We start from the raw sequence: 27,039 nt of genomic DNA on the forward strand, positions 1-27,039 counted from the left end.
TAGCTCTGTTGAGGTTTTTCTATTGATAGCTAAAAGTAATTATACATTATTAAACATGCAACCGTTTATTACCGTTTATCATTCTTTATTTAGACTTTTTTGTATGTAAAATTGATGCTTTGTGTAATTGTATTTAGCTTTAAATTGAGTGCTTTGAAAACTTTTGACTCCTAAAATTGTGGTCTAGTGAATGACGGGGAAAATACAATTTCTCAAAAACAATAAATCTTCTATTGACGGTATATTTTAAAATGAATGCCTTTTAATGTTTCTCAGAACCATATTATTCTAATCATCATTTTCGTCAGGACACTATTTATTTAACTCAGAGAACGACATTATATGACATACTTTTTTATAATAATAGAAAAAAGGAAAATTAAGGGGAAAAAAAACTGTTGACGAAAATAAGGCATAAATAATTAATATGCTGTCGACTGAATTTTTTTTTTAAATGTGGGTCTGTTTTTTATTTCAGTAAATTGGTTATTTATTATTTTATTATTTCCGCTTATGATTGTTTCCTCGTGGTACTCGTTAAAGACTCTTATTTTGAAATTGCAATTGTACGCATGCGCAGTTTGTGTTGTGTGAAGCGCCCTGTTCCACTTTCAGCGTGTTTCCGAATCATCCCTGCTGTCTGTCACTGTGTATAATCTGACATTAATTGGTAAGGTCATGCACACAGTTCATTCTTACTGAAACTTTGACTTATAACGGCTGTAATAACAAATCCCAAAAAGGTCTTTACCGGTCTAAATGCTTTAAAACGAATCTATAAGACTGGGTTAATGTTAAAGTAGGTGATTTTGTGTGTTGACCTGTTTTTATACAGTCTATGGTGTTGACCTGCAGTAAAAGAGCAGTCATGAGCACCAGCCCCACCCAGGGCTCCCCTGTACCCCTGACCCTCACCGGCAGCCTGCAGAGACTCTTCAGTCATGTGAAGATCGAGCATTTAATAGCAGGGCTCAGTGGAGGAGTGGTGTCCACACTAGTGCTGCATCCTCTGGACCTGGTCAAAGTTAGGTTTGCAGGTATGTGTAAAACTAGAACCAATATGCCATTAAACGTACTTGGTGATTATATCATTTGAGGTCAATAGATCTGGCTAATAATAATATTTAATAATTAATTAAATTATTGCATAAATGTATTAATAAATCTATTAGTTTGACAGATTTTCTGTATACTGTATATGTGAGATTTTGCTCTAACACAAGCATGCCGTGCTGAAATGTGTGGCATGAGTAAGACAGGCTCACATCTTTCGCTCTTTACTGTATTGCAGTGAGTGACGGGCTGGACGTGAGACCGAAATACAGTGGAATTCTGCACTGCATGAAAAGCGTCTGGCAGCAGGAGCGTCTCCGGGGCCTTTATCAAGGTGTCACCCCAAATATCTGGGGTGCTGGAGCATCATGGGGACTTTACTTTTTCTTGTATGCATCATTCTGTAATGAGCACAGTATAATGCATCCTGTATGCTACATATTTTTGCGTTATGTAAGGAGCTGTGAATTTGTGAAAATAATGCATGCTTGAAGGGGTCATATGATGCGATTTCAAGTTGTCCTTTCTCTTTGGAGTGTTACAAGCTGATTGCGCATAGATAAGATCCCTGAAGTTGCAAAGACTGAAGTCTCAAAACCAAAGAGATATTCTTTATCAAAGTTAAGACTCTGCCACGCCCCCCTAAAACGGCTCGTTCTAACACGCCCCCACGTATCTACCTCACTATGTGGAAATAGTTGCATAATGCCACACAAATGTGCACGCAAAGAAAGAAGGCGTGGTTTCAGTAACCGCAGTTAGTGTTGAAGCAGCATGTCAGGGAGACGCTGTGTGTTTCTAGACGAAAGCAAAAGCACTTTATTTGGCCTTCCGAAAGTAGATGCATTTAGGAATCTTTAAGATTACTTACAACAGAACAACAATGCATTTTATGGACGACCGTTTCGTGAACCTAGGAGAGGAGGTAATTCTGACTTTGCTATGACAATCTGGCGCTTCTGAATCAGCGACTGTAAGTATGTTTTGTTATTAGTTTAAGTATTTGCTATTGACTGTTCAAATGCAGAGTTTTGCGCATCGTGTGTATGTGTGTGTGCGCGTGCCAGTGTGTGTGTGAGAAAGAGAGAGAGCGTCACATCAAAGTGGAGTCAGCTGTCTTAACCGCGGCTTGTGTTTGTATGTGATGTATGTGTTGTGTGCTTACGGTGTTCGGCCAATCACAATGCACTGGGTCAGCTGGCCAATCAGAGCAGACTGCGCTTGTCGGAAGGAGGGACTTTGTAGAAAACTATGTGTTTGAGAGAGGCGGGGCATAGAGGACCTACAATAATGTACAGTATTTGAAAAAGAATGTGTTTTTTGAACATTAAAACATGTCAACTTATTCTGTTACACCAAATACACAAAATAATGATCTTTAAAAAAGCATCATATGACCCCTTTAACTTTTCAGTTCCAGAGTCTGTTATTCTGCTTACCACAGATAAATAAGTATATCGTTAGATATAAATCTCTCTCAGGTAATATAACTTCTCTTTTATTCGTAGTTACAATGCAATCAAAGCGTACAACAAAGAGGGCAGACAGACAGAGCTGAGTGCCACTGAACATCTGCTGTCAGCAGCAGGAGCAGGTCAGTATATGACCACAAACACGCTCATCACATCAATCTCACCAATGCTGTCAAGAACATGACCGTGTTATTTTCACCCTAAAATCACAAGAACAAAATATTAATAATGGTATTAATACATTCTGTTTGCGTAATTAAAATTAAGCCTATTTTAGGACCTTTAAAATTTAGTTTTTTTGCATTGTCATTATTTTTATGACAGTTTAGCATGCTTTGTCCATTTTTTAAATTACTTTCTGTTATACAGTAGTCAACATTTGAAGTGGATCAAAACCTAAAACCAAAATGTGTTCTTGTCTCAGGACAACTTTGATCAACTTTTTTGATCCACTTCAAATGTTGATTACTGTATTAAAAATACAATTAATTAAAAAAATTAATTTTTATACATAATTTGTACCAAAATAGGTTTCATTTTCTTAACTCTCACTCTCTCTCAGTCTATATATATGGATGTATATATACACACACACGTCCATGTCATTTTCATCCCAAAATCACAACAAAGAAATATTATTGTTGTTGTTGTTGTTATTATTATTAATACATTATATTTTGCTTTTAAGGGTTTTAATTTGCATGAAAACATTGTTTTCATGATAGTTTTGGAATTTATTTCTGCCCGTTAAAAATAATAATAATAATAAAGTAAAAAAATGTAAGGTAAAAAAAAAAAAAATCAATATTAAAATATTTATACCTAATTTGGACCAAAACTGCTTCAACTCAAAATCAAAGGAGATACAAATATATTATATATGTGGTTTTGAAATATAAGTAACATATGGAATTGAATAAATACAGTTTTAATTTAAATAAAAATTCATGAGGGTTTTTACTAACACAAGATCTCACCTTCACTTAAAATACAAAGGATGAGTACTCAAGTATTTCCTCTGTATTGCTCATTTATTTTCTCCCATCAGTCAAAATGATAAAGACGCTGACAAAGTGAATTTCAACACATGCCTTTCTAATCAGTGCTGACACATAAACTGGAGCATAACAAATGAGGCATAGCCCAGAATATTGATTGGTTGTTTTTAAGTCTGAAACACATCAACTCTCGAGCGCTGTAGATCAGTGCTTCTCTGCTGGAGGGCCATGACCTAAAAATGGCTTGAATGTTTGTCCTAAAAGAACAGAGAGCATGAAAATTCAATCAGAATTAAATCATTACCTTAAAAAGTAAATTACGCTTCTGTTGTTGTTTCTGCTTTTACAAAATTATCTTTTTTCTCTCATTATATACGTGAGTGTGTGTGTATTTGTTAGTAGTAGTTAATTAGTAAAAATGTATAAGTAATATACTATATATAAAATTTTATGGGGGTCTGAATACTTTCCGTACCCACTGTATATATACACGTATATGTACAGAAATACAAGAACGACACCAAATTAGTTGTACATAAGCTTGCTAAAATTAAACAAACCCTTATTTTTTATAGCCAAGTGGGCACAATCATTAGCAGAGCAATCTATCACTAGACCAGCAGTCCTTGTCACATTTTAGATTAAATGACCACCGGCTAAGTCACGATTTGTCCATTAATATCATAAAAAGCTTTTTGTGACATTAAACGCGATGTAAATTGATCCGAAGTACGGTGTATAATCTAAACTTCCAGCAAAGAGCTCATGTTGAAGAGTGTGTGTGTCATGGGCTTCTTTAATTGAATGAGGGGCATCCTTCATTGAAATGACCCACCGTGAGCCATTAAGGTCCAGTAATGACTCTTTTCATGTGGATCTTGGTTTTACTACAGCTGCCGTTCATTTACTTTATATTCGGTCTCACTGTTTTTTAGGGGCGATGACGCTTTGCCTGACCAATCCGATCTGGGTCACCAAAACTCGCCTGGTTCTGCAGTACAGCGCCGATCCATCTAAGAAGCAGTACAAGGGGATGATGGATGCTCTTGTGAAAATCTACCGGCATGAAGGGATCGCAGGACTCTATCGGGTACAAAAGAGTTTCTATGACAGCGTAAAGGTCGTTTTGTGCAGTCGGTGGGCGGATCGTTTCCTTTTAACAGGAAATAGTTGATGAAACTCTCCTTTTTGCCACTAGGAGAAGCACTTGTATAAGGAAATATGGAGCGTGCATGGGAATATTTGTGATTGTGTGCCAGTTGCAAGCTGTGGGGTTTGTTTGTTTGTTTCATCTAGCTGAGTTAACTGTTATGATCCCTAGGGGTTTGTGCCGGGATTGTTTGGAACCTCCCATGGTGCACTGCAGTTCATGGCATATGAAGAGCTGAAGAGAGATTATAACAAATACAGAAAGATGCAATCAGATGCTAAACTGGTTAGTATGAGCAAGACACACTTTGATGGTTTATAAAATGAACTGAATGTTTGGCTTCCTGCATATTGCGCCTTTTTAAAATGTGAAACATTACATTATGCTACAATGAACATTTCAAAATAGCAATGTTGTTGTCACTTTTAATTTTAGGTGTCCAAATACATTTTGGCATCACTTTACACAGTGGTATTATGCTAAACAGCCACATTTGTCGGTTCATTAATGCGGTTTGTAGAAACTCTCAGTGCATTTTGTGCTCTATTTTCTCTCTAGAATGCATTAGAATATGTTTCCATGGCAGCTTTGTCCAAAATATTCGCAGTGGCTACGACATACCCGTATCAGGTGGTCCGAGCCCGTCTGCAAGATCAGCACAACACGTATGATGGAGTGGTAGATGTCGTCCGCAGAACGTTTAGGTAAGCATGAGATTTACATATTTGCTAATCTCAAGAAAGCACATTAGCAGACCAAATGTTGGGGATCTAGATAACAAAAACCAAAAAGACAAACTTGACTTTTATGCTATCGAACCCTCCTGAATACCCTATAGACTTCATTTTCACTGCATTACACAATTTATACACTACCGTTCAAAAGCTTTTTAGTGTTTTTCAAAGAAGTCTCTTATGCTCACCAAGGCTGCATTTATTTTAATTTAAAAACAGTAAAAATTGTAATATTATGATATATTATTACAATTTAAAAGAACTGTTTTCTATTTGAATATATTCTAAAAATGTAATTTATTTCTGTGATGCAAAGCTGAATTTTCGATCCTTCATAAAACTTTTTTTTTAATTATTATATTATCATCAATGTTGAAAACAGATGCTTAGTAGTTTGTGTAAACTTTAATACGTTTTGTTCGATTAATAGTATGTTCAAAAGAACAGCATTTAAAATAGAAATATGTTGTGTAGTTATTATAATATAATATATCAATCATATGCATAAAAATATTTAATACAATATACTTTTTTGTAATGTCATAGCATATACTGTCACTTTTGATCAATTTAATGCAGCCTTGCCGAATTAAGGTATTATTAGTAAAAATCTTAATAAACCTAAACTTCTAAATGTAGTATACTTGTTACTAGAAAATGATCTAAAATAATAACGTTCTTTAGAAAAGAATCAAAACAACTAGAGAACTCATAACAGGTTGATATGAGCATAATTAGTTACAAACTGATACATTTGATGAATTTTCACATACATTTTCTGGGGTGGGTTGCATAAACATAGCCACTATGTCAAGAACTAGTTTGACCAACTAGTTAACCAAGTGGTAATCAGTCTTACTTTTCAGATTCAGATTAGACCAGTTTACCTTTTTATGTATCCGGCTTTACAAAGTTATGACCAGTGTTGGAGAAAAAGATTAGATTACTAAATTTTAAGACTAGTCTAAGCAGTTTATGCACATGGTAAAAGGTGCAGTGAAAGTACAGTGATCTTATACATAACTTTTGTCTTTCTCCTGGTGTTTGATCAGAAATGAGGGTCTGTTGGGTTTCTACAAAGGCATGGTGCCCAACCTGATCCGAGTCACTCCTGCCTGCTGCATCACCTTCATGGTCTATGAGAATGTTTCCCACTTCCTCCTGGACCAGCACAAGTGAACTGAGAACAGGAATAAGTGCAGTGGAGCCGTCCTGCAGGGACAGAGCAGGACCTGGGATGGGACGGGACGTCCCGTCAGCGACAGTGTTTGACGCCAATGGAGGAGTCAGAAATGTGAATAGAGAGAAATAAAACATCCTGGTCTTCTCTGAAAAACTGAAATGAGTTCAAAGTGTCTAACAGAGTCACCTGTCAAGCAACCGATACTCGTTTGGATTCTCTAGAACATTGGTGACATTATGGTGATATATTATGTGGCCATTTTTAAGTGGCTGTTAAATTATATTCACATGCAGGCTGTTTAGTTCAGTTTGTTTTATCTAATTAAAAATTGTACAAATCAAACAAGGTTTTAACTTTTTTTATCAAGATCTAAAGATGAATTATGTAACTAGGGCTGGGCAGTATATGAAATATATCGATATTTGTTAATTCACTGGTAATATCAAATTAAGCAACATTGTGAATATTATAACAATTTTAATGTGCTTTTTATCTTAAGTTTCACAATTCCAAACAATTTTTTCATCCCTCCGTGTGGCAACGTTTGAGTTGGTATGAATTTTTGAAAGAAGTCACTTATGCTCACCAAGGCTGCTTTATTTGATGAAAAATCATAAAAATATTATTACAATTTAAAATGACTTTATTATTTGAATATATTTTCAAATGCAATTTATTCCTGTGATCAAAGTTGAATTTTCAGCATCATTACTCCAGTCTTCAGTGTCACATGATCCTCCAGAAATCATTCTAATATGCTGCATTATCAATGTTAAAAACATTTGTGTTGATATTTTAGTTTTTTCCAGGATTCTTTGATGAATAGAAAGTTCAGAGGAACAGCATTTATTGAAATAGAAATCTACTGTAACATTAGAAATGTCTTTTCCGCCATTTCAGACCAAACACATACATTTTGAGATCTGTATTGCAAATATTGTCAGAAGGCAGAAAAATAGTCACACCATTTTTTTTAGCTATATTGCCCAGTCTTAATGGTAATTCATCAGAGTAAATCAATGGTAAAACTGTTTTATGTATATAAGTACTTCATGTTTACATCCATGTTGCATTGCTGCTGTGTCCTGTGCAACACCCAAACCAAACCTCAGACTTTATTCCTCCAATCACAAGCGCACAGATATACTGAATCTGACATTTCAGGCTCATTGCTGACATTTGTGTTAATGAGCTCAAATTCACGGCCTTAAAATGTGTTATGCTCATAGGTCCCTACCCGATGCTCTTTGAAGAACATGTACCCAAGTTATGAGTTCTTTAAAAAAAAACTGTATTGACATTTAAAAATTAGCCAATAAAATATGAGTTTTTACAGTACCTGTCCAGACTCGAATTGTTAAACATAATTACTGACAGACCTAATTTTGCTGTAGTTTGTTTTAAGAGTCTGTCTCTACAATACAATGTTATGTGATTGTTTCAACCCTTGTTTGTAGAGGTAGACATCAAGAGAGAGCTGTTAAACTTAAATATACTTCAGCGTCACAAAACATCTGCGAACAAATGCTGCAGAAGCACTTGGAAATAAATCAAGGTTGGAAGGAAGTGAAGGTTCCAAAAGTAGTTTTTTCCCCTGCAATGCCACAGAAGAACAAACTGTAAAGAACATTTTGTGGAATTAAAAGGTTCCATGAATTGAAATGTTCCTCATGGAACCGTCAATGCCAATAAGGAACCTTTATAAGTGTGTAGTACAAAGCAATTCATCCTCGAAGTTTAAAAATGTGATAGAATAGTAAGTGCTTGGACGTTTCTGGACTCAGCTGCTCAGAGGAAGCTCTTCTATGATCACGCGGGAAACAGAATTCCAGCCGGTGGAAGCGTCTCCGTGAGGATAGTCGCCGCAGGTTCCCACCCAGATCGCAACATCCACCAGGCCTTTCCGCACTCCTTCACATAAACCTTCAACTGAATCAAACAGACGGCGTGTCAGTCTGACCATTTCTCACTGCGTCCATCTGATAACTCTGCTCTGGTTCTCAGATGACCATCTCAAGGCTTCAAGTAAAAAAACATTCGAAAAACAGAGATAAACAGACATGCTTTATTGCACCCTGAGGGGGGATGAGAAATTCAGAGACACCCTTATCTGCTGTAATTAATCCACACAGAACTATTTGCAGCATTTTGTGGAATTAAAAGGTTCCATGAATTGAAATGTTCCTCATGGAACCGTCAATGCCAATAAGGAACCTTTATAAGAGTGTAGTACAAAGCAATTCATCCTCAAAGTTTAAAAATGTGATAGGATAGTAAGTGCTTGGACGTTTCTGGACTCAGCTGCTCAGAGGAAGCTCTTCTATGATCACGCGGGAAACAGAATTCCAGCCGGTGGAAGCGTCTCCGTGAGGATAGTCGCCGCAGGTTCCCACCCAGATCGCAACATCCACCAGGCCTTTCCGCACTCCTTCACATAAACCTTCAACTGAATCAAACAGACGGCGTGTCAGTCTGATCATTTCTCACTGCGTCCATCTGATAACTCTGCTCTGGTTCTCAGATGACCATCTCAAGGCTTCAAGTAAAAAAACATTCGAAAAACAGAGATAAACAGACATGCTTTATTGCACCCTGAGGGGGAATGAGAAATTCAGAGACACCCTTATCTGCTGTAATTAATCCACACAGAACTATTTGCAATGTTTAGAGCGGAGAGCTTTTCAAAGACTTGCTCTGTAGCACAATAGCCATAAAAGGCTTTCATTGAGTGTTTTATTTATCATGCATCACTGTTAATAGACCAACGGCTTGAACTTTATATTACAGGTCAGTACTGAGGGAAAAACAGCATGGGTCATTCTACACAAGCCTGCCTTTTGTGCTCCTCATTAACATATGTATGGCATAATGGACAAACCGACTGTCATTATCGCAAAATAAACCTAAACGCCAAATATCCTCTGTCATCCTGAAAGGCGTAATTCTGCAAAATGATCAGATGCTTATTATTATACACGTTTAAAATATTTTACAAATATATATATAAACAAAAACTTTGCTGAAATTGAAAATATATTTTAAAATTATTCATTTATAATGATTGAATAATTAATATTATTTTAATAATAATATAATATTTTAATGTTCAGTTGAAGCATATATATATATATATAATATGCAATATAACAAAGAGTGAAAAATTTAAGGGGGTCTGAATACTTTCCGTACCCACTGTATGCTTTGAATAAATCAGTAATCATCATTGTGGCCTCTTACTGTTATTTTGCCCAGGTCAATGCCGTAGTTGAGAGAGTTCCAGGCACATTGCTTGTAGTTGGGTTTCCACGGCTCTTCAAACCTCTCCGTCACACATTCACCCTTCTCTCCTTTTGCACCATCCCGGCCCGATAGACCGGGAGTACCTGGAATTCCGTTCACTCCTGGATTTCCGTCCCTTCCCGGGGTGCCTGCTGGACCCTGGAGGCAGCTGGAATACTGAAAACATACAGGATTCAACAGGAGCTTGATATTTTTGGCTTGATATTAAACAGCATATTTTGTAGCTTGAAGTGCCTGTAAGAGGTATTAACAATCTCATCTAACACTAGTCAGCGTAATGCATCTGGAATGAGCTCTTATAGTGTGGTCTCTGGTTACTGATGAAAATACCATGCTATGGCTAATACTTAATATTTTTGCACAGTGTTGCTAATGGGCATGGAGAAGTAGCCTATACTGGGACACTGCCTGCATTAAACCTGGTTGGATGGAGACTGAATCATCTGTCCATTCAGACTGTAACACACGGTTCTTTATTACTGTGATTCATTATCAGTTGTTCACAGAGTCTCAGATAAACGGCTTAAACGCGGATACGGCATTCTTTGACAGTATGGGAAACTTAAACATGTCTGTGAAGTTTCAGCTCAAAATACCCCACAGATCATTTATTATATCATTTTGAAGCATGCTGTTTTTGTGCATGTCTCTTTAAATGCAAATGAGCTGCTGCTCCCCGCCCCCTTTTCCAGAATAGGACAGTGCCATTACAGCTAGTATCTCAGATCTCAAAAAACATCGGTTTGGTTTTGATAATCATGTATCTCGCACTAAAATCATGCGTTTTAAAGCCATATCAGTTTAAACTTCTGATAATATAAGGTTTTATGAGCGCACACATGCGAAGCAAACGTACAGAAAGCGGATGTAACATGGCATGTGAGCTCTCTTTGACACAAGTTTATGTTATAAACATGCATAAGTTAAAAAAACACAATCGGTTATGTCTGTGAAGTTAAACAGCTGGGAAAGAAATCACATGTTTATATTAGATCTGTGTATTAAGTGACAGCAGCATAATATACTGTACCTATACTGCTGTCTACATTGTTAATATGACCCAAACAATAAAAGCAGAAAACCACTCACTGCTCTGGACTGAACAACTTCTATAACTGTAATAAGATGACATTTCTTACTTGAATGCTGCTCTTAAAGTCCTCATGAAATCAAAATGTACAATATTTGTTTTGTTAGTGCACATCGTTAGTCTTAAAGGGATAGTTCACCCAAAAATGGAAATTCTGTCATTAATTACTCACCCTCATGTCGTTCCAAACCCGTAAGATCTTCGTTCATCTTCGGAACACAAATTAAGATATTTTTGATGAAATCGGAGAGCTCTCTGACCCTCCCATAGACAGCAACGCAACTGTAATGTTCTCAGGTCCAGAAACGTAGTAAGGACATCGGTAAAACAGTCCATGTGACATCAGTGGCTCAACTTCAATTTTGCAAAGCTATGAGAATACTTTCTGTGCGCAAAGAAAACAAAAATAAAAATGTATTCAACAATTCTTCTCCACCGAGTTACATCTTCCGCCATTTTGGAGAGTATCCAAGAATGTATTTGACGTAATCAGCGTTGTTTACGTTGGGGTGGAAAGCGCACGCATGAACGTAATCTGCGTAATCAGCGTTGTTTACGCTTAGGGGAAAGCGTGCGTATGCGTTGTGATACTCTCTAAAATGGCGGAAGACGGTAACTCGGGGGAGAAGAATTGTTGAATAAAGTATTTACATTTTTTTTCTTTGCGCACAAAAAGTATTCTCGTTGCTTCGCAAAATTGAAGTTAAAACATTGATGTCACATGAACAGTTTTACCGATGTCCTTACTACGTTTCTGGACCTGGAAATATTACAGTTGCGTTGCTGTCTATGGGAGGGTCAGAGAGCTCTCCGATTTAATAAAAAAATATCTTAATTTGTGTTCTGAAGATGAACGAAGGTCTTACGGGTTTGGAACGACATGAGGGTGAGTAATTAATGACCGAATTTTCATTTTGGGGTGAACTAACCCTTTAAGGTGAACAATTTAGTTAATCCTCTGAAAAAAATTGTTTGTCTTGGTAATCTTTAATCAAATTCTGATCATTTGTTTCTGCTCTGGAATGGCGCTCCTGCTCTGGCTTGGGCAGAATTAGTTTAACCTCGCCCCTCCAACTGTTAGTTTGCTGCGAGTGAAAGATGAGAGGAGGAGCGCTAAAATAAAACCCGCCCTCTACTCAATGTTCCGTATCAGTTGGAAATATGTCACCATACTGAAATAAAGTCGGCAGCAACTTCCGGTTCACGCAGACTTTAAATGCTGTAGCGTAAAGATAAACATGGCGGATTATGTGCAGCTCACTCAGGGCTAATACAGCAGGGCTCAGGGCTCTGCTAATACAGCAGTGTTAGTCAAGAGTCGTGGGTGGGGCTTGTACGGATTCTGTGATTGGTAAGCTCCGAGACACTGCTTATGATTTATGGGGATTAAAAAGAAGGTGCGGGCGGATTTTTATCATTATAGGGTGGTTGTGTACACACACTGCCAACACACATTTATGTTCAAACAACATGTAAAAGTGAATTTTGCATAATAGGGGCCCTTTAAAACTATTAATACTTAGCATTTAAGTTAATGATGGGCGTTTTCGTAAAACTGCTTCATGAAACTTCGAATCATTTGTTTCGAAGCAGTGATTCGTTTTTGAGATGTAGGCCTATTGAAAAATGTAATTGGTTCATCGCTAGGGGCTGATCTGTGCAAACCCATGAACCAGTGTCTATGGGGTTTTTGCCTGATCGCGAATCAACTTTATAAATTTGTGGACAAGTGTAATGACAAATTTGTATAATAAAAGGAAGAATTAGCCTATACTTAGTCTCTTACTAACCTGATTAACCAAAAAAAAAACGCCCTAGTACAAATTAATAAAATAACATATAGTATTTCATATTTAATGGTATTCGATGATTTGTTAATTGCGTTTAATTACACTTTCAATAAAACATTCACAATTTTTATGCATGTTCAAGCTCAGTTTGCTTTACACCATTTTGACCAGAAGGCATCACCAGTGCGTAGCACTTCAAGCGATTCGAAAAGTGATCATTTCATGAAGCAATTAGTTCAGTTGATTCAAAGTTTCAAAAAGCTTCGTTTTTAGGGTATGTTTACACTTGGCAGGCTTGGTTTGATTAAATTGAACTTTGTAAAATATATTTAGGTTTAGTGTTAAAAATGACAGTGTAAACGGCAACGCTAAGCACACTAGGACTAAATGTAGTCTAAAATGTTCTTCTTTTTTGGGGGTCTGGAACAAAAGAACCAAGAGAACTGAACTACAAGTTTAGTTTAGCAAAACGTAGGCTTATTATCTAAATAGCCAACCCAAGACAAAACTGCAAGTCTGATCACTTAGAAAAGTAATAGCACAACACCCCTCAACAAGCCATGCTGTTATTTTTGTTAACTATCTAAAAACTAAAACTATTATAATTTAAATAAAGCTGAACAAAACATTAAACGTTTGCACTGGCATCTAACTGATTAAAATAAGTCTAAGTTGAAGTACAAAAAATTACTAAAATAAAACTAAAAAGTAAATTAGAAATATAATAGAAATATATATAAAAAAAATTGAAATATTAAAAAATTAAAATGTCAAAAGCACAGAACATTACTAAAATTACAATTCAAATGAAAATTGAACATGAAAATAAAAGCTTACTCAAAATATTACAATAGCATAGAAATAATAGGCTACAAAAATATAGGGCAGGGGAGGCACTAACCGCTTAATACTAGCCTTAAAGGGGTCATAGGATGCGATTTCAAGTTTTCCTTTCTCTTTGGAGTGTTACAAGCTGATTGTGCATATATAAGATCCCTGAAGTTGCAAAGACTAAAGTCTCAAAACCAAAGAGATATTCTTTATCAACGTTAAGACTCTGCCACGCCCCCCTAAAACGACTCGTTCTAACACGCCCCCACATATCTACCTCACTATGTGGAAATATTTGCATAATGCGCCCAAATGTGCACCAGCTACAATAATGTACAGTATTTGAAAAAGAATGTGTTTTTTGAACATTAAAGCATGTCAACATATTCTGTTACACCAAATACACAAAAGAATGATCTTTAACAAAGCATCATATGACCCCTTTAACAAACGCACTGACAGTCCAAATATGATATTATGTATTATGATCTTCTACCAGAACTAGGGAAAACAACATATTAACACTGCAGAGCCTGTGTGAGCAAAAATGCATTTTAATGAACATTCACTGAGGAGGTGTAGACTTATGCCAACGCCACTGATGGATGAGAAACTTCGCCAAAATGCCAGGTGGAACAACCAGCGGGCTCTCCGATCATGCAGAAAAAGCGCATGCATAATAGGCTATTTAGAGTTTTGTGCAAATGCGCGTGCATTAGCGAAGCAGTGACACACCAAACATTTACATCTCAATAAGAAAGCGGCTCCCGAGCGCACGGGTCGAATATGAAGCGATGTCCTCGCCGTAACCCAACCTCGTCTAGCGCGAACAATACACGGCTCTGAGCTTTGGCTTTAGCATTAAGCAGCTCTGCTGTCACCTGAGTCTCTTCTGCAAGAGTAGGCCTAATGCAGCTTCTAATCAGCATGCCTGCGAGCAGAGAGCTGTGGAAATAAGGGCCCTTAAATAGGTAATAAATCTTCCCGATACAGGCCACAGGCAAGCCAGGATGTGAAATGTATTCATATTTATAAGCCTGCAGTGCCGTGGCCGAGCTCAAGTCTTCAGTGCGTTTGGCTCTGCTGCTTCTTATTGACAGAACACACCTGAGTGTCCTGCAAACAATGCCTTGCGATGCACACAGCCTCATTTTCTTCAGTGGCTAGTCGTGCCAGGTTCATTAGTGATGCTTCCCTGACTGGTCTGAATGAGAAATTCACCCACCATATAATCTACCCACCGCGAGCAAATTCAAAAGGATTACCGCGCCTGTTTTTCATTACAATGATGAATCGACTGGAATGTTTACCTGCTACAATCATTTACAATAAAACACTTTTTTGGTGATAGAGTAACTCTGATAAAGGAGCTAAGCCATTTTTCCCAGTCCATGATCAATAGAGCCCTGGATTTGTTTAATTTCACTGATTACAGTTTATGATAAAACATCCTAACTAATTTGTTGTAGCCTGTAACCTTTCCTGAAATAAAGCGGGAGCTAGTCAACGCCTTGTTGTTTATGCTAGGCCATGTTGTTGGGACAAAGTTGTTAAAAAGTCATTTTGAGAGCAAGAAGTATATTAACTTTGATTATAGACGTGGCTAGTAACAATATGTCTCAAAACTTTATTATAATAACCGAGATAAGTTTATTTATTCATTAAAACGAATTTGTAGAACTTTAGCATTATAGTCTATCACTTGCTCACTAATGGATCCTCTGCAGTGAATGGGTGCAGTCAGAATGAGCGTCCAAACAGCTGATAAAAACATCACAATAATACACAAGTAATCCACACCCCTCCAGTCCATCAATTAACATCTGGTGAAGTGAAAAGCTGTGTGTTAGTAAGAAACAAATCCCATCAAGACGTTTTAACCTAAAACTGTCGCTTCTGGCCAAAATACAAGTCCATAATCCAAAATAATGCTTCCTCCAGTGAAAAAGTCCATTCTCTGTTGTCTTCTTACATCAAAATCCACCAGCATACTATATTAGTTTAGAACTGTTTTTGACTGTTTTCACATATTAAAACATCTTAATGATGGATTATTTCTTTTTAATTATAAACGCACAGCTTTTCCATTTCACTAGACTTTCATGTACTGGAGTGGTGTGGATTACTTGTGGATTATTGTGATGATTTTATCAGCTGTTTGGACTCTCATTCTGACGGCACCCATTCACTGCAGAGGATCCATTGGTGAACAAGGTATGTAATGCTAAATTTCTCCAAATCTTTTCTGATTAAAAAACTAAACAAAAACTCATGTACATCTTGGCTGGCCTGAGGGTGAGCACATTTTCATTTTTGGGTGAACTATTCCTTTAAGCCATGTTATTGTTAACCAAAAAAAGAAGAAGAAAAGAAACTGAAATAATAAGTAAAACTATATTGAAATGTAAAAAAATTATAAAAATGACTATAAAAGCATTTAAGAAAATGACCAAAAATAAAACTAAAATATAAAAATAAAAGCTAATTAAGAACATTAATAAATGCAATAATAGTACTGTATATAAATAATAGTAAAATAACACAGAAACAAACTATACAAACAGAGATATACATGAGTGCTTGGCTAATGCTTGGGGAAGTCGTGGCCTAATGGTTAGAGAGTCGGACTCGTAACCGAAAGGTTGCTTCAATACCACGACTGAGGTGCCCTTGAGCAAGGTACCGAACCCCCAACTGCTCCCCGGGCGCCGCAGCATAAATGGCTGCCCACTGCTCCGGGTGTGTGTTCACGGTTTGTGTGTGTTCACTGCTGTGTGTGTGCACTTTGGATGGTTAAATGCAGAGCACTAATTCTGAGTATGGGTCACCATACTTGGCCACATGTCACGTCACTTTAAAATTTTGCGAGCGTTTTGCACACCTGTTGATCATTAAAATCAACATGAAATTCCGTTGGGGAAAGCTTAAATCATAAAAGTGGTGTCACTGCATTGATGAATAGGAAGACCTTAACAAGTAAGAGGCATTGATGACATCAGCTGAAGCGAGGTGGTGCAAGTTGTAACATTTTGATAAATTATTGCAAAAACAAACATTTAGTTGATTGAAATAACGTACACTGACGAATCATTCACAACGAGACTAAGAACTTGCATTAAAAACTAATTGACAATAAAATAAACGCAATGACTTATGAATATGAATGAATATGGCCTTGCACTACTGAGGCGTTAACAAACTTCAGTACTCGAGGGGGAGCTAGAGTCACACACCATTGTGCTAATGGCTGCTATACCCCTGAGAATTGCAATACTTGCATCCTGTTACAAATTGTAGTTGGACAGATTGGGCATTCCAACAAAACTTGAAATTAAGCAATTGTATATAGAGGTTTTGACATTCACATTCTTGAATATGTTTCAGGCCTTATAAAGATCAATCACATCTCTACACAGTCTTAAAAGGGCAACATGATTCTACACCTCGTAGAATGAATAACTTGAAGTCTTGTTATTGCTTGCTGTAGCTTGAGAACTGGAATATCAGACACACATGGATCGCTGGTTATGTCTGGGCTATTCAAAGTTAACTTTGGCTTACTAATAAAAATGCAGATGGTTCCACTGGCAAGATTGTTGAATACAATTATGCAGAAGATGAATATCAAATTTGTCTTGAATTGGACCTCGGGAGATTTCAAAGCAATCAAGGAATGAAATGAGGCGAGGAATTTTTAACAGCCAACAGCTGTATATTCAATTGACTTTGATGACGAGAGACAGAGACGATCCCTGCGTTCCATTCAGAAGGGCTCATCCCTGTGCCCTAATTTCTTCAAAGGTTTTACCCTCCAGAGTGAGAGCTTCGAAGGGTTGAAGGGTGTAGAGGACCAAACAACTTGAAGTGCCCTTCTGCATCACCATCACGTGCCCACACGGAGGCGCTGTCATCATGCAAAGAATCTGTGCAAAGGATCATGGGAGCCCGAAGTGTCCATCAGTTGTACCCTTAGAAATCCTTCATTCCGAAGGGCCCTTTGAAGTCACCAGTTTTGAGCACTTCGGTTTGGAATGACCCTTCAATATGGCGGCCATGATTGTTTTCAGTCCAAAGTGCCCTTCGGAGGGCGATATATATTCCATTTGGAATGCACCGGATGTTCGAACTTGAATACTAGCATACTGCATACTGTGAATACTATTCAAAAAATATGCGAAACTGAGTGTGTAACATTTAGGGGATCTTTTACGTTTATTTTGCAATAAAAAAAAGTCGAAACTCTAAAATTGTAGCTAAAGTTCAGTTAAGGAATAGTTCACCCAAAAATGAAATTTTGCTGAAAATGTATTCACCCTCAGGCCATCCAAGATGTAGATGAGTTTGTTTGTTTCTTCTTCATAACAGATTTAGAGAAATGTAGCATTACATCACTTGCTCACCAATGGATGCTCTGCAGTGAATGGGTGCCGTCAGAATGAGAGTCCAGACAGCTGATAAAAACATCACAATGAGGTAATGCTACATTTCTCCAAATCCGTTACAATGAAGAAACAAATTCATCTACTTCTTGGATGGCCAGAGGGTGAGTACGTTTTCAGCAAATTTTAAATTTTGGGTGAACTATATTAAGTCAAAATTATTCTATGCTGTATGCATCCAGGTATTGGGTGCATACAGAAAAATTGCACACTATGAACAGTATACAGTATGCATATTTCAGAAAGAGTTACCTAGTCTGGCCTGAAATAATCACTAATAGCGAAACAGACTAACATGTTTCAGCAGTTGTAAATTTCAGTGCTATAAGAGTTGTTACTCCCAATAAAGAAACACAATTCTGGTTAGTTCCCTGCAAACTGTTCACACTTAGTGGGCTCTGAACAGAGTTTAAACAGCTTTGTCACATCCTTTTTAGCAATCAATCCATTGTTACCGCTTGGTTAACTGGTCCCTGTGACTCATATTCTTCTCACATCTGCAAAAATGAATCTGGCATTGTTCAATATTGGCAAAGGCTTTAGTCAATAAGAAAAAACTTGCACTGTCTGCAGGAAATCACAGTTACAGTATTGATTTCTTGAAGAGACAGAATCAGCCAGCATAGCCAATTATTTTATAGCCACTCATACTGCACACTTAAAACTGAAGTGTCTGATTTGATGACCTCTTTCAGACAGTTCAAAATAAAACCAAGATTTTCTAAAACTTCTGCAAAGAGGACCAACTTTCCTATTTGAAAAAGCAAAGAGCAGATTAGACCTCTTTAATGATTGTTTTGGAGAAAAAATTGAAAGAAAAGCCCCCAGAAATCTCACATTTCTCCTTTAGACGTTCAAGAGAGATCTCAAACTGTACAAAGTTTGCGATCAAAAGTCAGTAATCTCAGTATGATCTCAAACATCTTTCATCAAATTGTTCCAAAAATAGATGATCTGAGGCGCTATGCACATTCATTTTTAGCTCTATACTCTTCAAAGTCAACACTGACTGGAATTTTATGAGAAACATCTTAATAATTAAGTGAAACATGATTTAGTCTCGAGAGCAATTAAAGTTTCCTATGGGTTTAAATACATTACATAAATACACAAAAAATTACATATAAAGTTATCTTGCCCTTGAAGATCATGTTTTGCAAGAGTGGCAAAAATAATTCAATAAATACTTAAAGTCTTACTTTCTCCATGTAGTCAACATCCTTCTGGCGCAGACCTCTGGTTTTTAATTTTTCTGCTTCATAACACGTAAACAATAAGCAGGAGATAATCAATACTCGTGTCTTGAAGTGTCCCATATTTGAGCTGAGAGGTTAGAGAAGACGGGGCTGCTTACATCTGTTGAGCTCTAGACAGGACTCTTGGTTTGTACGTTACTGTTAAAAATCAATTCCCCTATGGAGAAAATGAATGGGATTTTTACTCCTGGAACAAGACTGTAGTAATTTTGTTCTTTTTAAACACTATAAACTGTCAATATGTGACCCTGGAAAAGAATTGGAAAATTCCAATTCCTAGTTCCACCCTAAAATATAAGCATACATACTTGAAATGACACGAGGGTGAGTAAATAATGACAGAATTAGCATTTTTTGGACTTGATATCTACACTCAAATCTTAGAACCTCAATCTGATGCTGCATATACTGGCCAACTGAAATGTTAGCAAGCTAGATTTCCCTTCAACTTCACATCTAAAACAAGCACCCCATTCAATATTCCCATCTCCCTCCATTTTTCCTGAACGGCAGCCCCCTGGCGACATCCCAAGACCGGAGGAGAAGCAGATCTGTGTGCTTACTGTACAGAGCGGCGTTTCTCTGACGGAGGTCTTCCTCTCTGCTGAAGCGGCTCTTTCTCCTCGCGTCACAGCCGTCCATTCATCGCTCTGTCGAGACACTGTAAATACGATCAGTTTTGTATTTTTCAAATCATGGATATAAGCTCCACTATTAAGTAAACTTTCCGCTGTGTGACTGGCCAGCTATTGCGGCCCATGGACAAGGGCCTTCTAGTAATATTTTCTAAGCTTCATTGTTCATTTTGTGCTGTATGTGGTGACTTATACATGCGCCCTGAAGGGTCTGTCAGGCTGGAGTGTTTGTTTTCAGGCCAAGTATTGAGTGATGAAGAGCTGCTCAATGAACTGCAGGCCGCTGACGGTGGGTGGGCTGGCTAGTCTTTCAAGAACAGGGCTGCTAACTTAAAGGTTGTAGGTCAAATCATGTAAGGAGAATCACTTACTTATTTTTTAATGGACAGAAATTCGGATAACAGAATCTATACATGCCGTCTGTGAGTTTTCTGTGCTAGAGTATTTTTGTGGCGTCATCTATTTTAGACAAACCTCTAAATGGCACATAAAAAGATTGCTTGATTTGTCAACAAGATAATGGGCAGTTTGGACCAGGACCAAGCTTAATAATAATAATAATAATAATAAATGTGTCATTAGTAAGCATGGATAAAGCATCAGCTACAATTCTTCAAAATTTGCCTCATAAATTTTGTCCTTATGCTCACCAAGGCTGCATTTATTTGATTACAAATTACAGTAAAAACATTAATAATGTGAAATATTATTACAATTTAAAATCAGGGAACTCTATTTAAATATATATTAAAATGTAATTTATTCCTGTGATGCGCAGCTGAATTTTCAGCATCATTACTCCAGTCTTCAGTGTCACATGATCTTCAGAAATCATGCTAATATGCTGATTTGCTGACATTTCTGATTATTATCAGTGCTTTCTTGTTTCATATCTTTGTCAAAACCACGATATAATAAAAAGTTCAAAAGAACAGCATTTATTTAAAATATAAATCTTTTGTAACATTATAAATGCCTTGTTTCTTTTGATCAATTTAACGTTTCCTTGCCGAATAAAAGCATTCACTTCTTTTGGAAAAGAAAAGGTAAGGTAGTAGTGTATGTCGAAAGTAAGTTAATTTCCCGAGAAAAATATTGATAATATGAATAAATATTAAAATAAATCATATCATAATTATAATTTCATTTTTATTATTATAAATATAAATACTTGAATGTTTAGGTCAAGTGGCTTGGTATAAAGATTTTGGCATCTTATTTCATTGTTCACTATACACATTATTCCTAGTAAATGTTCCAGTAATTATTCAATCAAATTTTTTTTTACAATCTCATTAATTCCCACTCTTCTTGTTGAATATCACTCACAAGTACATGCGATTACTGAAGTTGAGAACATCATTTCACACAGGCTTTCAGAGATTAGGAGGGTTAGTTAAACTCCTCTTCTGCATTTATTCTGCAGATGGCAATGCAGCGTTCTGAATCTTAGTGTCCATCAGAATGATGTTGAGTATATTCTCAGACAGATGGATGTATGTGACGGTTATGACAGCACTGCACACCATACATCACTTTCACACTGAAGGATGCCACACGGGTCACTGCATGCACGAGAACTGATATCCGTCCCCATGGTTACCAGCTTATGATGACATGTCCTAACAGAGACACTGAAAGAAAAGAAATCTTGACATCTGCATTTTCCCATCACTCTGTGGAAAGAAAGCAAACAGTCTGACACTAACAGTAGAGTATTGTGGAGGTACCATTGTACTGAATAATTACCATGTTCATGCACCATGCAATTTACATGTCATATTTTCAGTATGACAATGACATTATATTCAATGACTACATATAAAACATGTAAAAGTCCAAAACATCATGGTTTTAATATGGTAAATGTCTCACACTACTGTGGTATATTCTTGGCAGTACCATGTAAATACCATCAGTCATGAATTTGAGTTAAAAACAAACAAACATGTTATTAGCATACTGTATTTGCAATAAAGTCCACAGTATTACCATAATAAAAAACAAGATGTCCAAAAAAGTAAAAGACAAAGTCTAATAATAAATAATTATCATGGTACATGTAAAATGGATAGAAGAAAAAAAAATTATTAACATGGTATTATCATGGTAAGTGCAAATAATAATAATAATAAATCAAATAAAAAAACAATGAAATTAAGCATAATTAATAAAACATGACATTACCATTGTACATATACAAAGAAACTACTAAAATAAAGACTAAAATTAAATAAAAAAAAACTATAAAATAAAAAATGACTAAAACACAATATTACTATAGTATACGTAAAAAAAAAACATCACATCATCATAAATAATAAAATAAAAAATTATGAATAAACATGATATTATTATGGTATATATATATATATATAAATAAAGATAGAATGAACCAGTTACCATGTCCATAAAAACCATGGTATTATGGCTTGCCTGTGAAGGATACATCACTTGCAGTAAATAACTGAAATGGAGGAGAGAATAAACACTGGGGGGCAACAGTGTCATGTGGTGTCCTCGCAGCTGTCAGATTGGCTGATTATTCAGTGGATTTCTGATATTCCCGTCAGGGTCTGTCCGCTCTCACGCTCCACGAAGAGCCAGGCTGCAAATAGACAAGTGCTTGAAATGAGACTCCCCATGATGCTAATTACTGCTCGACTCACAGCTGCAGGATTTCTGCAAAATGATGGTGGTTAAATAAAGCAACAAACTTTATTACTTTAATTCTGTCATGTGTGACACCCCTTACCCATGGTATACTCACTGTAATTCCCCATAACACATAGCTTTTATAAAACTGCCAGCATTGATACAGAATGCACAGTTACAGGTGTTAATCGACATTTACAAGATTTCATGGAGTTGCATAATACTTATAACAGTTAGTGTAATAATATTATATAATTGTAAAAATAGCAGTCAATAGTAGAAAAAAAACATGCCACGTTAAATAAAAAGGTAATATTAACATGGTAAATTTAAAATAAATAAATAAACAAATAAATGTAAACAAAAATACAAAAACAATATTCTCATGGTATATGTGATTAACAATGATAATCATCATAAACAAAAAAAAAATAAAAAAATTAAGAAACATGATATTTGCAGTTACAGTGTTAATCGACATTTACAAGATTTCATTGAGTTGCATAATATTTTAAATGTTTTCAATTAATAATAGTACTCAATAGTAGAAAAACCATGGCACATGTACAATAAAAAGGTAATAAATAAAAACAAAAATTAAAATGTTAAAAATTAAATAAAAAAACATTAATGAAAAAATTAAAAATCAAACAATATAACCATGGTATATGTAATAATAATTATCATAAATAAAAATCAGTGTAACAAAAATTATGAATCATGATACTTGACACGATTTGCATAATATTTTAAATATTTGTAATAATAGCCAACAGTAGGAAAAAACATCACGTCCAATTAAAATAAAAATGATATAAAAATACTACTGCTAACTACTAATAAAATAATTTAAAAAATAAAGTTAAAATCACAATATTATGATGTAAATAATTACACAATCAATAAAATAATTATGAAATATGATATTTCGACATTTACAGGATTTAATGGAGTTGAATAATATTTTAATTATGTGTCATAATAGTACTCAATAGTATGAACAAAAAAACATGACAATCAATTAAAGATATAAAACTAAAACCACAAGGTTCTCATTGTGTATGTAAATAATAATAATAATAAGTAACATGATATTTACAGTTACAGGTGTTAATCAACATTTACAGGATTTCACAGAGTTGCATAACCTTTTGAATATTTGCATCATCATTTCAGGGAAATGAATGAATATTCATGCACAGTTGCAAAGCAGGATCTATCCTGAGGGCACTATAGACAAGGTTTGAATGGCGGCAGTCTCTCCTGAACTTCACACGAGTCTGACAGTCAAAGGAAGGCTGGGTCTGAGGACATGCTTTGTCTGACGCCCAGGGACTCGTACAAAACAAGCCATTTCATGTCACATTGTCATCAAAGTAAGCCAATTTTTACTCCGGCTTTTTACCCCCGAAGATTCAGCGAGCAGATGGAAAAGTCATCCGGCGTGACAGACAGCTGAGAGAGAGACGAGGGGCCCGAGAATCTCAAGCAGGCTTCTGTCGCTGTGAGCGCACGGCCCTAATACAACAGACGCCATTCAGCAAACAGCCATTCACAAAGCACACAATCTCTCGCATGAGCGACGATATTACCGCAAAACTCCTCAACATCTTCACTTTGATGATATGAGGTTATTACAGGAAAAGTTAGCCTGAAAAATGAAAACTCTGTCATTTACTCACCCTGCTGTGGCTCAAGGACTTTCTTCCATGCAGCACAAAACAAGGCATTTAGCAGAATGTCCATGCTGCTCTAAGAAACATTTACACAAACAACTCCAAATAGTAAATTATTTTCCAAGTTTATACTTTAGCTTTGTGTGAGGAACAGATTACATCTGCTTATAAGCATAAGCAGATGTAATCAATTAAAAAAATCTTATTTAAAGTCAAAAGTACACTACTGTTCAAAAGTTTGGGGTCAGTAAGATTTTTATTGATTTTTTTCCCTTTGTGAAAGAAATTACTTTTATTCAGTCAGGATGCAATTCATTGATCAAAAGTGACAGTAAATAAATGTAGAATATATAAAATGATAATAATCTAAAAGATTTCCATTTAAATGAATTGTGTTCTTTTGAACTTTATATTCTTAAGAATATAACATAGAAGCAGCAAATCAGCATATTAGAATGATTTCTTTTTTTTTTTTACATTTCTGACACCTTCAGTTGCTTTAAAAAAAAAAGTGAAAAAAAAGTATAAAGCATAAGCATGTATCATCAACCATAAACCTGATGATTTGAAATCTTGACCAAATTGTAATTTGTGAACATCAAATGGGATTTTGCTTAAACAATGCTATCCACGCCGCACTGATGCAGTAATTCATGCTTCAGTCTGTGTGCATTGAATTTATTTAATACACGAGTTTCACAATTTGAGTTGAATTACTGAAATAAATGAGCTTTTCCACGACATTCTGATTTATTGAGATGCACCTGTAGACTACTTTTATGATGCTTTTTCGAGCCTGCTTTCATTCTAAGTAAAAGAGCAGTATGTACATTCTACAAAATATCCTCATTTTTGACCAGTTCACCTTAAGAATGGACTGCAATAGAAGCTGTAGTTTTGCAAAAGTTTGTCTGTTTGCATCTGCATGAGTTGCCAGTCTCTCAGTAAGCGTATTGCTGGATTTGTCTGAGCTCTGAAGACTCTCTGATGGAGTGAGTGTACAAGATGTGCTGAACGCGTCTCCGAGGGACGGCCTGGTCCAAAGAGACTCAAAACAGTGCGCATCCACACTCCATCTATTCCTGCAGCAGTCAGGTTTTTATCCTGCTATAATCTAAAGAGTGTCCCCTGCCAAAATGTCAAGTATGGGATGATAGACCGCAATGCTGCAGCTTGTCTGTTATCCTGCAACATTTTGTGTCAGATGAAAATGTCAACTTCAGATTCATATCCTCCAGCTCGGAAACCTGTAAAATATTTCAAACGTCCCAACTCGGAGAGCCGTTTCCGTTGAGGATGTTTGGACTATCAAGGACGATTTATGTAAATGATATTCATATTTCATGCATGATAAGCACAATTACCTTGATAATTACTGCAGTTGTGAGAGCGACGCAGATGGCAATGCGTGGAGCGGAGAAAACCTCAATCTGCTTGAGGAAAGTGTTCTCCAAATGCTTCTCCACTTTGTTTTATTGGGATCCGAGACTTTCTGGAAGCTTGTGACGTCATTCGTTTCACAAGCCGGAGACTGAAAGGATTCTCGTGAAAATGATTCGCTTTGCTCGGTAGGCTGAAAATGAAACATTATAGGTTTTTAATTCATCCCCTATGTAGCGGATCAGAGTACATACCAAGAAGAAAGACTTCAACTTTGCTAGTTTCAATTCCGTTTTCAAGCTCCGATATATTGCAAACGAATTTAATTACACGGCTCATCAAAAAAGAGCCATCATCAGCAGATTAAATGTATTCTAGCCCCCAAAACGGAGCTCCGCTGAGTAATTACCCAGCAAGGTAATTGCAGAGCAGTGACACTCAGGGTTTTTTTCTCTTCGTTATGCAATAGGTTGCTTGGGAAATTACTGTTTTTGCTTGGCGTCTTCCCCCTATTGTTGTTGTTTCCATAGCTGCCGTGTTGTGTTTACGTTTAAAAGAGTGCTATTGCAAACCCAAATCATATGGGCGGCACTTCTGTCCGCATGCTGGCAAACACTTTAGAGCTCTATTCTAGTTCAGTGAGGCGATATACCTGTAGTTTCAAATCCAGCTAATCAGTGGCTTGCCGGAAGGACTACATGACTAATGAGAGCATTATAATACAATTAAATTACAATTTAAAAGACTAGCTGGTTTCGAGTTCACATTGCCCTGATCAGATGCGTTTCTTAATGGGCGTTTGCTTGAAATGAATACTTGCGTTTACAAATCAAAGGAATGGATGTGTTGTTTGACTCATTTTATGTAAGAATAACTTTTATTGTTAGTCATATTTCAAGACAAACACTCAATTCACACAACAATCATCATTGTACACTTTTAAAAATAAAGGTGATTCAAAAGGTTCTTCACAGCGATGCCATAGAAGAACCATTTTTGGTTCCACAAAGAACCATTCAGTCAAAGGTTCTTTAAAGAACCATCTCTTTCTTACCTTTTTGTAATCTGAAGAACCTTCTTTCCCCACAAAGAAGCTTTTGTGAAACAGAAAGGTTCTTCAGATGTTAAAAGTTCTTTATGGAATCATTTAGACAAAAAGGTTCTTCTATGGCATCACTGTGAAGCACCTTTATTTTTAAGAGTGTATTGCATTGCAGTATATGTTTTTTTCCCCCCTCACAATAAAACTACAGAATTTTGATCATAAAACTAATAATTTAAATATCATCTTACTAAGACATACATATTATTGGGAGATGTAGAATGACAACTAATTTTTATATCATTGTATGTAAGTAGTCTGCTATACTGTTATGGAGATCTCACTGATTTACATT

The 27,039-nt window shown here is 36.2% G+C and overlaps 2 protein-coding genes across 4 annotated transcripts; one reads left to right on the plus strand and one right to left on the minus strand.

The window, feature by feature from the left end:
- The first annotated feature begins 552 nt into the window (after positions 1 to 552).
- On the plus strand, positions 553 to 7,144 carry slc25a32b (solute carrier family 25 member 32b). Of its 3 annotated transcripts, none has more exons than XM_016282074.1 (8): positions 553 to 670; positions 836 to 1,037; positions 1,292 to 1,442; positions 2,562 to 2,647; positions 4,459 to 4,613; positions 4,845 to 4,958; positions 5,232 to 5,377; positions 6,460 to 7,144. In XM_016282074.1, the coding sequence occupies exons 2-8, from the start codon at positions 839 to 841 to the stop codon at positions 6,584 to 6,586; spliced, it is 978 nt and encodes a 325-aa protein (XP_016137560.1). In that variant the 5' UTR covers positions 553 to 670; positions 836 to 838; the 3' UTR covers positions 6,587 to 7,144. The 3 variants fall into 3 exon arrangements, with proteins under 3 accessions (XP_016137560.1, XP_016137562.1, XP_016137561.1); XM_016282076.1 differs by having other exon boundaries at positions 856 to 1,037; XM_016282075.1 differs by lacking the exon at positions 553 to 670 and adding an exon at positions 725 to 743.
- A 1,130-nt stretch (positions 7,145 to 8,274) lies between these two features.
- On the minus strand, positions 8,275 to 19,376 carry LOC107592528 (collagen triple helix repeat-containing protein 1-like). The gene is made up of 3 exons (XM_016282060.1): positions 19,240 to 19,376; positions 9,821 to 10,046; positions 8,275 to 8,519 (listed from the first exon to the last, which is right to left on the minus strand). The coding sequence occupies exons 1-3, from the start codon at positions 19,354 to 19,356 to the stop codon at positions 8,371 to 8,373; spliced, it is 492 nt and encodes a 163-aa protein (XP_016137546.1). The 5' UTR covers positions 19,357 to 19,376; the 3' UTR covers positions 8,275 to 8,370.
- Positions 19,377 to 27,039: the final 7,663 nt, after the last annotated feature.

This window comes from Sinocyclocheilus grahami, unplaced genomic scaffold (assembly GCF_001515645.1).
Source record: "Sinocyclocheilus grahami isolate Dianchi unplaced genomic scaffold, SAMN03320097.WGS_v1.1 scaffold153.1, whole genome shotgun sequence".
Lineage (NCBI taxonomy): Eukaryota > Metazoa > Chordata > Actinopteri > Cypriniformes > Cyprinidae > Sinocyclocheilus > Sinocyclocheilus grahami.

Excerpts from the sequence above, each read along its gene's own strand:
- slc25a32b (XM_016282074.1), top strand. The coding sequence starts at position 839 with ATGGTGTTGACCTGCAGTAAAAGAGCAGTCATGAGCACCAGCCCCACC. Across the intron at positions 4,614-4,844 it reads GGATCGCAGGACTCTATCGG|GGGTTTGTGCCGGGATTGTT; the intron begins GTACAAAAGAGT and ends TATGATCCCTAG. Across the intron at positions 5,378-6,459 it reads GTCGTCCGCAGAACGTTTAG|AAATGAGGGTCTGTTGGGTT; the intron begins GTAAGCATGAGA and ends GTGTTTGATCAG.
- LOC107592528 (XM_016282060.1), bottom strand. The coding sequence starts at position 19,356 with ATGGGACACTTCAAGACACGAGTATTGATTATCTCCTGCTTATTGTTT. Across the intron at positions 10,047-19,239 it reads ATGTTGACTACATGGAGAAA|TATTCCAGCTGCCTCCAGGG; the intron begins GTAAGACTTTAA and ends GTATGTTTTCAG. Across the intron at positions 8,520-9,820 it reads GGGCAAAATAACAGTAAGAG|TTGAAGGTTTATGTGAAGGA; the intron begins GCCACAATGATG and ends TGTTTGATTCAG.